At 38.8% G+C, this 12430-nt stretch overlaps 1 protein-coding gene across 1 annotated transcript in view; it reads right to left on the bottom strand.

The window, feature by feature from the left end:
* LOC117291619 (titin homolog) overlaps positions 1–11994 on the bottom strand; it is a 48918-nt gene extending 36924 nt beyond the window's left edge. The window contains exons 1-11 of the mRNA XM_033773444.1: positions 11456–11994; positions 10029–10301; positions 8990–9146; positions 8682–8864; positions 7932–8245; positions 6774–6891; positions 5287–5535; positions 4677–4880; positions 3865–4143; positions 2605–2673; positions 274–477 (exon numbers count right to left, since the gene is read on the bottom strand). Of these exons, the coding sequence (XP_033629335.1) occupies positions 274–477; positions 2605–2673; positions 3865–4143; positions 4677–4880; positions 5287–5535; positions 6774–6891; positions 7932–8245; positions 8682–8864; positions 8990–9146; positions 10029–10301; positions 11456–11557 (2152 nt within the window). The 5' untranslated portion in view covers positions 11558–11994. The remainder of the gene's footprint in view (positions 1–273; positions 478–2604; positions 2674–3864; positions 4144–4676; positions 4881–5286; positions 5536–6773; positions 6892–7931; positions 8246–8681; positions 8865–8989; positions 9147–10028; positions 10302–11455) is intronic.
* Positions 11995–12430: the final 436 nt, after the last annotated feature.

Raw genomic sequence — 12430 nt, 5'->3', positions numbered from 1 at the left:
ATGATCTAATACAGTACAGTTAAATTAAAATTGTAGTTTTATAAAGTAATTTACATTTACCTACAAAAACACATACTGATAGACACTGGACCACAGCTAGAAGAAGGCAATGGCCTCTGTTGCCCTTGGTCTTGTCCTTGGTGCCCCTTCAAAATATTCCCATAGACTTTAAGATTTCCCTATAGAAGTGCCCTTTGCAAAATGAAAACGGCCTTCCCCTCTCAAAGATGAAATTCCCAACTTGAAACAAAGAACACAAACTTAAATTCTTACCTTTCCCCGAGGGTAAGGATTCCTCAACTGATTTCTGTGACTTGTTCATCCTTGACAGAGGCACACTGGGTAAGCTGGGTGGCTTAGACTCGGGTAAATCCGCCCCAAACTGGGCTGTGGGTATCATGACTGGCTGTGGGGTCGGGTCGTGAACTTCGACCTCTTCAGAGGACATGTGACCGGAATCTTCTGATAGGGCGTCATCTGAAAGAAGAAGAAGCATGTTATAAAAAGATCCAGCAGCCGTTTTCATGACACGCTAGGGTTCAGCAATCTATAGTCTATGTTACGGAACTTAACTCATCCTAAGTCCTAAGATTGATCCTAAGTTAGGAAGAGTTTGGTAGAATCGACGACAGATCCCAACAAAGATGGGTGTTATTTTTATTCTGATATATTTATATATGCATAAATCCTGGTCTTTGACTGACTTCTCTAGTGCTGATGATACTTTTTCCAGAAGTTCCTTCAAGTGTGTTATTCGAGGGGCTTTAGGCCACCATTCGTCGCGAAAGGCAATGGAGTTATAAAAAGAGAAGACACTGATTATCTTGGATAGTTAGCGGCTGTGACTTGCAAGGCCTATCTGGAAGTGATAGTCACAATAGCAATTCCTACAGTTGAATGTCGAAGCAGCAGTTTGTAGTCGTTTCGTTTCCTTTGACAGCGTTTCTCATAGGAAGCAGCTACGAGCATAAATAACAAATTTGGTACATTCACCTGCTATTTTCTCAAGATTTTAAAATGTTAAAAACAAAAAACCTTTCTTTATAAAAATAAAAAGAAGCTGTTTTTTTTTAATCAAGTCTCTGCACGCTACAATTAACTGGAATATAAAAAATGAATGTCACATTCTCAAAAGAATGACAGGTGGTTTACAATTATATGAAAATGTGGTTTGCATAAAGTATGGAGTGCAATGGTCAATCATGAGTGAAAAACATATGGTTTATGTTGGTGCAGATCAACAAGTACTTACAAAAAGCACACAGACACGTCAGACAAAATTTAAAAACAAATAAATAAATAATTATTAATAAATATTAAAAGTACAAAATAAATAACAAATAAATAAATAAACAATGACAACCAATTTGGAAAAACCTGTCACAAAAACTATACATCACACAACCAACTTATTTCTGCCAATAGCAATTTGTTTTCTATGCTTAGCAAAAGGTTTTAGCAGTTCTACAATATTAACCTACACGTATTCCTTTTATTGAACAACTTTATTCCAAGATGTTTAGCACAGAATTGTGCTTACCGCAACAAATATTGCCCAGCCAAAAAAAGTGGGTTAGGTGACCAGCCAAAATGGGAAGAAATGTACGGTACTTGTGACTGGTATACTGCTTATTTTTGCTTAGCAAACAATTGTGGGATTTCCCCTGTGTAACAGCTTAATGAAATAGAGTCCTTATCACTTAAAAGGTCTGCTTAGCAAAATTTCCAGGTGGTGTTAATTAATCTTTTGTGACTGTTTCTCCACAATATTTTGTTTACAAACTTCATACATGTAAATGTGATCCACAAAATGATGACAAAACAAAATAAACATATAACTTGTGTTTTACCCATACTATGATATGTATAAAGCACTGCATTCTCAATAATTTCCCAAGTTATGTGAACAAAATCCTCAGGTAAGTCACTCAGGTGAGATTCGAACCCATGACCTAACAATGTAAAGGTCATGGGTTTGAATCCTACCCGAGTGAACTGGATTTTCACAGAACTAGTATAAAAAAGTAATTTTGGTATAGACATTTATTCCAATATTGGTAACAACAAACAAAAGTATCAAAATGTCGTTTAAGCATTATACAGGCTACAGCATCAATTGGAGCATAATTCATAAATACCTCACACAGTTTCGCTATTCCTATTGGTGGAGAGCGGGTCACCTGGGTGTGTATAAACCTTTGTTTAAGACCGGTAAAAAGTGTTGAAACATGGGCGTGACACGCGAGCTTGCACCTGTTCTTATGAGACAGTTTCTTCATTCCTATTGGTCGAGAGCAACGGCTGAAACAGTTGTGCCACATCACGCGATACGCGCAACGCGCACAGCATTCCCTTATAAGGAGTTGTTTACCCGCCTCTTCAACAAACATTGATTCCCTTATTATAACATGGTACTGAGTATACAGTGCTTAGTACACATCAGTGTATGGGTAAAAAAAACTTATATTCTTTCTCCCCGATGCAAAAATCTAATAAAATACACATAATTATAAACAGTCCCTCAATAGTTGATATTGCGATGATTTGATGAATGAAGTGGTGAGATGGGTACACTACAAATGCGTGCACTAATAATACTTTTACCTTCCAGCTCATCACGCTCATCCAAACTTTCCAACTCCCCCATATGGGTAGAGTGGGCCATGCTGGATGCTTCCATTGTCAAAGCAAAAACATAAAGAAAGAAAAGTTGGCAAGGGGAGGTTAGCTTTTCTAAAGAGGAATAGAGGAGGGGTTTAGAAATTATTGGGATGGAAGAGGCAGTCTAGCTGTTTACTGTGCAGCTATTAGGAGATGTTCGATGTTGACATCATTTGACCAAATTCAACTGGGCCCAATTATGTAGTGCTGCTTATAACAGTTAGCAAATTTTCGTGCCAACTCATTAGCAGAAAAATTTGCTTAAACGTAAACATATTTCAGAGGTTAGCAAGAAAAATAGGCAGCCAGCTTGCGCGTATACCATGAATTTGCATTGTTATGTCATACAGTTTCATACAGCAAGCCAAAAAGGTTAGAATGCATTTATTTGTGCTTACGATTAGTAGTGCTATAAAAGGGAAACTTGCGCCTACAGTAAGCACAAAACTGCCATTAGGAAGATCATTGAAATTGGGCCCTGGACCCAATGTCGCATTGTGAAAAACCCAGTTTGGTATGATCAAGGTCGAAGGCCAACTGTTTAGAATTCTGTGTTCCACTGCTTTAGAAAGCCAAGCAGATCTGACGAATGCACTAAATTACTTGCTGTGTAGTCGTCTGATCGCAACACTGCAAACATTTTCACACACTCCTACCTACATGTAAGATGCACTAACTGAAACTAAATAAATTGCAGATTTGTTTGGCAGCATTTTTATCTAGTTCAACTCAGACTACTTTTGTATTTCACAAACTCCAGCAAAGAAAGAAGTTACAAAGCAAAAAGCTCAGTCTTGAAATCATCACCAAGTAAGTTTTCATCAGTATGCCTTGCCAGTGTATTTAAAAGAGACACTTGCAAACAAAAGTAAATGGCCCGGGTCAGAACAGGGTCAGAACATCAGGCCATTAACCATTTTTCTTGCATTAATACCACAAGTTGGTAAGCAGTTTGCAACAGCTACAAGATTCAAATTTTCTCGAAACAGAAGCTTGTTAGAATCACGTAGGTTTCCTGTAAAAGTACTTATCTCTTTTCCTGTTTTTCTTTCTTAAATCAGACATTGTACAAATCAATACCTTTTGACAAAACTGTTTGTTGATTAGGTTTTTCTATTGTGTCAGTTTTATAAGGAGCAAAAAACAGCTTTTAAAATGAAATTAAAGTAAGAAGGCAGAAATAAGCTCCAAGCACCCAAATACCTTGCAAGTTTTCTGTAGCGTCAGCCACCGATGACCCAGCGTCAGCACTGCTACCAACACCGCCCCCTATTGACATGACTTCACCATCTGGACCTAGCACAATGCTTCCCGAGTTACTGTTCTTGCTACCTTTGTATGAGCGCATGGATTCACGCAGGCTACCGGGGATATGGCTACCCTTGATGCTACGGGAATGCTCGCTCGAAGACCCTCCTCCGTAACTCTTCTCGCTGCCGGAGGGATGCTTGCCACCAGAGATGATGGGTCCTGTCAAATCCTCTATAACGTCAAAATGGCAGCCAACAATACTTATCAAGTAATAAACTACAAGGAAAACTGACTGGGTAAGTTTTTAAAATAATTTGGGTTTGAACAAAGACAAGTTTACTGGAGCTGGATTTGAACAAACGAGCTCCGATAGATATTTTGATGATGCCGTTTTGTTCAGGTTGGGTTGATATTGTATAACTGCACATTGACACTGAAAAACACAAGAAGTGCAGTCAAGAACTAGGGCTGTGCATCTATTTTTCCAATCGTTATTCAAAACTTGTGTCTGTAAGATAAGACAGTTCCATCAACAAAATTAAATCATTGTCCCTGGACAGCATATCCAAACTTTCCTTTTATCTGTTCACTGTTGGATTTGTTTATTTTATTTCCTTTGATCTTTCTTTCTATTTACTGTTGGTTTCACTAAGCCATTAAGGTAATTTGTTTTTTACGATTAAGCAGTTAACTGGTTAACTGCCCAACCCTCAAAAGTACCCCCTTTGGAACCAGGAGGAGGGAGGGTCCTCTCTTTTACTTACCCAAGCTGACGCTGACTGAACTTAAGATAGACCCGGACTTGGATGGCACCCTCCGATGGACGTTTGAATCTGACGACTTTGCTGATTTGGTTTTGGTTTCCGATTGAAGAAGCTCCTCTTCATCCGAGTCTTCTTGCTCCGCCTCCTGCTGTTTAAGAAGTTCATCTTCATCAATGTCTGCCTTCCAGATATTGGTCTCATCAGCTGGAACAAAGAAGAAAGACATTCAAGAGGGGTAAAAGAGAGTTGGAAGGCAAAGTATACCTTTTGTTTTTTGTACTATCTGGCTGTTTTAATCCTATATAAATAAGACTAATAAGTGACAATTTCATTTTAAAGGTGGTTGCGTTTCTTTCCAAAAGTCCAATAAACCCTAATAGAAGTACACAATCTAAGTAGAGTCTTGTTGTAACACTTCTCAAAATCAAATTTTGGGGCATAACCTTTGTCTTTTTACATAAACCACATTTCTTCAAAGTGAAATGTTTCTCAAAATGTTTTATACTATCAAACGCTGCTATAAGCTTCTAACCTTAAGTTTATAATTGTAGTCAAACTTGAACCTTCCCTTGAAGGGAAAAATAGATTTTTTTTTTTTAAATTAACTTACAGGGCCATGAGTCCCTCATATCTTCACTATCCTGTCCCCACGATGAGCTCTTCCGGCTGTGTGTAGAACCAAGCACAGGATGCTGAGGTGTGGGTGGTTCCATTGTAATCTGAGGGAGTTTTGTCTCGGCTCGGAGGGTATGTTTCTCCATTTGTGGGGGTATGGGCGATGTAGATAGAATTGGTGGTAGTGTTGGAATGGTCGGGATCTTTGACCGATGGCCACTGCGGTTTATTCCTTTCCTGACAGCTGGAGAAACAAATCATAAATTTGGTTACCGGTGAAAATGCTTTGAAACTTATACTGCTAGAGGATGGTTTCCTGCTAATACTTGCTTAGCGGAGACATTTGTTCAGCTTTCCGCTAAAGCTCTATGCAACCAGGGTATTTTCAATACATAGGAGGAAACTCTAAATTACTAGTAAACTTGCAGGTACAGCCATGGGAAAATCTCTTTTGTGGGAGTGTTGGCTTTGAAAAGAACTGGTGTGGTCTAAAAGTTTGGAACAGTATACTCTGCTCGTCTTCAGGATAATGTTGAAACGTTGAGACCACACCGGCTCTTTTTAGAGAAAACACTCACACAGGGTTGTACCCCACAAGTTTACATTTTATTTATAGTTTCCTCCTGTTTCACCACACCATGCAAAGCTTCAAACAACACTTATTTTCAATACAGTTTTTGTTAAACCATTAACAAAAACAATGTTTCAGATCTTTGATCTGATAGTTCATTCTCTGAAACAAAAACTGCTGCTGTTCTGGAGAGGGTGGATTGCAAATGTTACAAATGTTTGTGCTCATTACAATAAATACATTTCTAGTACTTAAACAAAGGATACCTCAAAAGGGGAACTTAATCACTGTAGCTCGCAAGCCCGAGGAAAACTTGTTAACAAGGCAAGAAACACCTGAAAACACCGGGATAACCCCTACTGTTCCAGGATAAGTGTTCAGCAATCGATCTCACCAAACTCTTCCTTAGGATTAATCTTAGGACTTAGGACGAGTTAAGTTGCATATCCAAAGATGTTAGGATGCATCGAACCCATTCTAAGTTAGGCTGAGTTATCTACGAGTAACTCGTCCTACTCGAGACAGGATTAATCATAGCATTTTCTAAATCGGCTGCTGTTGTTGTTTTTTATGTGCACTACCAATCCTGTTACACGTGACCTTCTGGCTTCATGTTCCATCTACAGGACAAGGCAATAATGGTAAAGTATCTTCCTCAAGCTGGGGCGACTGAGAATCGAATCCAAACTTGGCTGGTAAGAAACAGCAGAGTTTGAGTTTGATGCTTTCAACTGCCCGACCACTGAAACACCACATTTCGCCAGATGTCATTTCAACAAAAACCTTGTTTTAGTGTCTGTTTCGGAACAATGGGTGTCATTTTTCATTTTCGCTCTTACAAAACTGACAAAGATAGTTGAAGCAAAATCAACATCTTAGAATTATCAAACTATTAATAACTGAGTTCTTACCTGGTGGTGATGGCTCAAACGTCTGATTAAATTTCCGTTTGTATAAATCTTTATAACCCTTGTCATCAAATGCTTGTTGTCCATCCATCAGCCCTGATGTGTTTGTGTTTACCAAGGCCTGTAGATAAACAAATAATAATTAGTTTCTGCAGACTAGTAAATAGTAAACAGACCCCTTGCATAACGCGAATTGCTACACTGACGCACACGTGTTTTGGCAGTCATGGCCGAGTGGTTAAGAGCACCGGATTCAAGCACTGGTGTTTGATCAGCAGGGTGTGGGTTCGGATCCCGGTCGTGACACTTGCTACATAAAATTGGGGAGGTAGTGCTTTCTGCTCTACCGGCTAGGCTTCGAATTGAAAATACCCAAGCCTACATTCGTAGGAGTAGGTGGCAACGGCCTCTGGAAACAAATTAATTGTAGCCCACACCTTGAAGTGGCCTTCAGGCCTTGTGTGTCAGGCGACTTGCATAAAAAAATTTTTAAAAAAAACTATCGTCCAATCATTTGCCTCCTTTGACCCCAATGGGGGGGGGGGTGGTCAAAAAGCCTGTGGGTGCTTTTTGAGCGTGATGTCACATGCACGGGGTTTATTATTAGTGTGTCACCACTTTCCAGTCAATCCCAACACACTGTCTGTCCTCTTTACAAGCAATGTCTTAAAGATGACGGCATAATATTAAATAATAAGAAATGTTGTATAGTGTTTGGTAAACACACTCAGTACATGTATCAACTGAGAGTTGTACATGGGGAAAATGTTGCCTTTTTTGTACCCTCCCAGTCACAGTCTAAACAGTTATCAGATGGACCAACTAGTGTGGACAGACCCATTTACAGAGTACATTCAACCCTCATACTGTCAAAACATTCAAATTTATTAGAAATCATTACTGTGGTGTGATGGTGTGAACATTAACATGTATCTGACTCTTCAAAATCACATGGTGAATGGATCTACACACAGATAGGTTTACACAGCTGTGCCACGATTGACCCGTTACACAACACAGAAGGTACCTCCCCACGATGTCCGTCTACCAATTCCACCATTTTGACTCAAAAATACCCATTTCACATCTAAGATGGCAGTGCAGGGAAGACAACAATTGTTTCATAAAAATCAAACTATCTTATCTATTATTTTGACTTACAGCGACTGCATGGACCATATTCAGATCTCGTAACTGCTCCACTGTTACAGGCCGGCTACCAGCCATTGAGGTGGTACTCCCAATGTCCACGCCACCTTTATCCGCGTCGTTCATCAACTGCTCATGCATGGCGCTCTGCAGTAGCAGTCTTTGCAACACCTGCTGCTGTTCATCACGTGCTAGGCTTGAGTACGGGACGGCACGGGGTTTGTTTTGATCGTCTCGTACTACGGCAGCGATGGAGCCTGGGACGTTGAGAGTTGCTATAGGGGTACGGTCTTTATCGTTGTCAAAGTCATCTTCTGAGGGCCTCCCTGAAAGAAAAAGAATCCAAATCTCACTGAAGTTTTTTATAAATGCTTGGACCTCACACAGGCAGCCATATACATGTACTCTGATGTTTTGCTTTGAATTTCCAATTTAAGAATTCAAATTTTCATCATTTAACGGACTGAGTGTTTTATTTTAGAATGTTTTTTCTGTATATGTTGTTTGTTGTTTTTGTTACTACTATTTTGCGTTTGAACAAAGAAAAATCTACTGTAGCGAGACTTGAACCAATGACCTCTGGATTAGCGTAGCGGAGGTTGTGGTTCGAGTCCCCCTCCAGTCTTGTTTCAAACTAAAACTACTTCAACTTTAGAATGAAATAAATGTTGACTAAAATACTATGGCATATTGCCTTGTGTCACATGATTTCCACAATATTAAATTAAATTTAGTTTGAAATAAACTAAGGAACTGCCTTACCTGAATCAGCACTTCTTGGCCTAATCCTGTAGAATTCATAAACGATAGGACTTCCAGGTGCCATCAGCATGCTCCTAGTGACTCTATATGGAGCTGGTAGGCTTGACAGGTCATCGTTGATGCGTCTTAAAATCTTGGGTGACAGAGCATTCTCTTGAAAGAGGTTCTTGTCCAGAATGTGACCTTAAGAATTATACGAACACCCAGATATACAAATTCTTAATTGTCCACATATCAAACACTTTACAGAAGTTTTAAAACTTTGCAACTGGAAACAAACTTTGAATTTTAACGAGTCTGTTACTCACCATTGGTTCTCAATCCCAGCAGAACTGAATCATCCCAGCTCCTTGACCAGCTTGATAGGTATCTCTTGGCTGAAAAGCCTGGACGGATGGTTCGAGGCGAGTTGTGGGAGTGTTTGTTGTGAACAAAACCGAGATACACCGGTTCCGATGTGGAATCCTGGTCAGAGATAAGAAGATGTGCACAGAGTTGTCAAAATACAGTCTTGAAAACATTGAAATTACTCATAGAGGAAATTGGCAAAGTTTTTGTAGTTTTGAATTTATGATCGGGAATCATCGACGGGGAAATTAATGAAGTTCAATCTCCGGCCTTGAATATATTATCTTTGAGTGGACAAAGCCATTTTCATTTTGCAAAGGGCACTTCCACTGGGAACTCTTATTATGTAGCCTACGGGAAACTTTTGAAGGGACTTTTTGGTCCCGGTTGTGTCCTTTGGCAAGACGGTTTTAACAACCTTTATTGCTGCATCCTTAGGATGGGACATAAACCATAGGTCCCGTGCGTGGTGATACAGAAAAGAAGCAATGTACACTTATCATAAAGAGAAGGGTGTTCCTGGTTTGGTTACCAGTGTATTGCACCACAGCACCTTGCAAACCATTATACATGGTGCTATGTGCTATGTATCAACCAATCAATTTTTTGGAGGCTCACCCAAATTTAATTAATAATTTTTTCATTATCTTCTTTTAAGGACTGTCAGTCTACGTGTGCTTTCTTGTAAAATTTTGCCTCAGAATGCCCGAGTTTTAATAATATTTGTGTTTTTTCTTCTTTGTAAATTGCATGTAATTCAGCCTTTGGCTGCAATGTGTTTTTTAACAATAAACCAATTAATAATACAAAAAATAAAAGGGACTAGGTCTCATACATGTACTATACAAATGCACATGTACTCTGATATCTTACAGGAAAATAATACTGAGTGATTTGAGATACCCATCAGGTGTAATAAAGTGCTATAAGAACTCAGTATTGTCATAAGTACAGACTTGCTACATGTAACAATTTGCTCTTGATTTTGTTTCAACTTACCTTTGCCCCATAAGATAAAATTGCACTTCTCAAATCATTAAACGTATTAAGAGAATTAGAGTCTTCTGCTTCCAACGCTTTGGTGCTCTCAACTTTCTCCTTTGCTGTCATCGCAAGATCTTCTGAATAAAGTAGAAGGGCACCTTTTCTTGTCGTGAACGTCTTGTGAGTGTGAAGCTCTCGCGGAGAATCAAACACTAGTTCTTCTTGTGGCCATGCTTTCTGTTGAATCGGTGGCAGGTAGAATTTACGACCCCCAATGTTGTGGTAATCCTGGAGAGAAACAAATTAAATGGTGGATGTTTACATTGAATGTTGGCAACAGAGGTTTTGCAGAGATAATGATTTTTAGGACAAGTTATGTTAATAGTCCAGTCGTTGCAACTAATAATACCTGTATTGGTACACAAATTACCAAATCCTTGAATAAGAAATAGTGAATAGTGATACAATAAACAAATAAGCCTTACCCATTCTTACTGCATTTTGATATATTTGGGGATTCATTTTGATTATTTCTGTTACTCATACACGGGAAAGTCGTTCAGGGCCCAATTCCATGGCTCTGCTTGCCACAGAATTCTGCACTTACATGTACGGCACCCAGTAAACGATTCTACTGGCCGTAATCACATAATTCCGCATTAATCAAGTTCAAATCTGACATAAATTGATCAATGTCAAAGTCTGATCAATTATGATGGTATAAGAACTTTAGGGCCTTTTCCAAATTCATAATTCAAAATGAACTTCAATGTGAACAGTTCTTCCTGTTCTAATATGAGTGTAGTGCCGTTCCAACTTTTAAGTATAAAGGCTGAATTATTACATATATTTAGTTGAAAGTTGTTGTAATCGACCTCCACTTTTTAACCCTTGCTGGCGAACTTCACTTAGTTTGAATGAATTTAATCTGAATCTGGATAAGGTGGTTCTTGTTTGTAATTCTCCTAACTTTGTCTAGTAATATATTGAATAATATCTTGTGTTTACTGTTGTGCAACTGGTATATACTGACCATTCTAAAAAAATATATTTAAGGTAACCAGACATTGACGAATGTCTGTTGTTTACAAATAATTATAATCTTTGAAAACAAATAATGATTGTCGAATACAAAGTTTGACAAAATGCTTAACTTTTGTTTTTGAATTGAAGGCTGAGATGAGAAGGGAGGGCAATTTAATTTATTTGAATTATTTTGATTAAGATAACTGAAATTTTACAAAATACAGAAAGTTAGCTTTATTTAATCAATTATCAATCATTTGGAAAGTTTCCGTATGGCGCCACCACTTTTTCACTCGATATAAAATATTAAATACGTTATCTAATTTACCTCTTAAATGAGATAGGGCCTATCCCTTTCTGTAAAAATTAGTGAAAAAGTGGTGGCACCATATGGAAAGTTATCCAATCATTCTTACCTCAGGTTCAAGACAAACTTCCAACTTTTTATGTCCTCTGCGAACTCGTTCCTCCCCGATCCCTCGAGCCAGCAACGACAACCCGGCGTTTGTTGATGCCATGATGATGATCGGCGGGTGTGTTGTCCCTGTGAGTGTGAGAGTCTTACTCCCCTCAGCTCAGAACACGAAGCAAGAGAGAATTTCTGATCTACTACAGTCTCTGAGAAAAATACTGTCTCGAACAAGTGATGTGACAATTCGCCAGTCAGGCATTGCAGTTGGCGCAGGCAGGTGCAGCACCCCTACCGTAGGTAATTGATTGACTATGGCCGTTTGCAGTTCTTCCACATTTTTACCGCAGTTTTACATTTCCGGACAACTCAAATAGTTACTTAATTTTCCCTTTTTCTGCGAATATCTCTTGAATTTACACCTGAAAGATCACTACAAAAAGCTGAAGTAAATACTTCCTTAATATGTAATGAAAATGACATAATTTACAGCTTAACTTTGAGCCAAAATAGCCGTTCAACTTACAGTTCCTCCCGTTAGAAAATACAAAGTGACACCGGGGTCGCCATATTGTTTAGTCACGTGACTTGGGAGGTTGCTGTGGTTTTGTGCATGTGACGTCGTTAAATTATTGTTGGTGGCGCCCTTTACATTGCTTGTGGATGCGCCACACTAAAAATAAACTGGTGCAAAATGCTAATTCAATACACGCACAAAAAATATTTAAGCTTGAACTATTATTCACTGTGTTCAAATAACACACCCCTACACGGGAACACGGGTGTAAGTTTCTAAAAGTATAAAAATCAGTCTTGAAAATTAAAGTCCCAAACACCTCTCGGCAAGACGATTTATTTCAGGGCCTGCTGTGTCATCAAAAATAATAATATCTCAATGGAAGTCAACATCTCATGTCACAATCGGACAAGAGTTTAACACTGTATCCCCTTTTCTGTCTAGAATCTGTCTAGAGGGAATATT

The sequence above is a fragment of the Asterias rubens genome, chromosome 6 (assembly GCF_902459465.1).
Source record: "Asterias rubens chromosome 6, eAstRub1.3, whole genome shotgun sequence".
In the NCBI taxonomy this organism is placed as follows: domain Eukaryota; kingdom Metazoa; phylum Echinodermata; class Asteroidea; order Forcipulatida; family Asteriidae; genus Asterias; species Asterias rubens.
The sequence above is the reverse complement of the archived record's forward strand: the minus strand, read 5'-3'. Positions and strand labels throughout refer to the sequence as shown.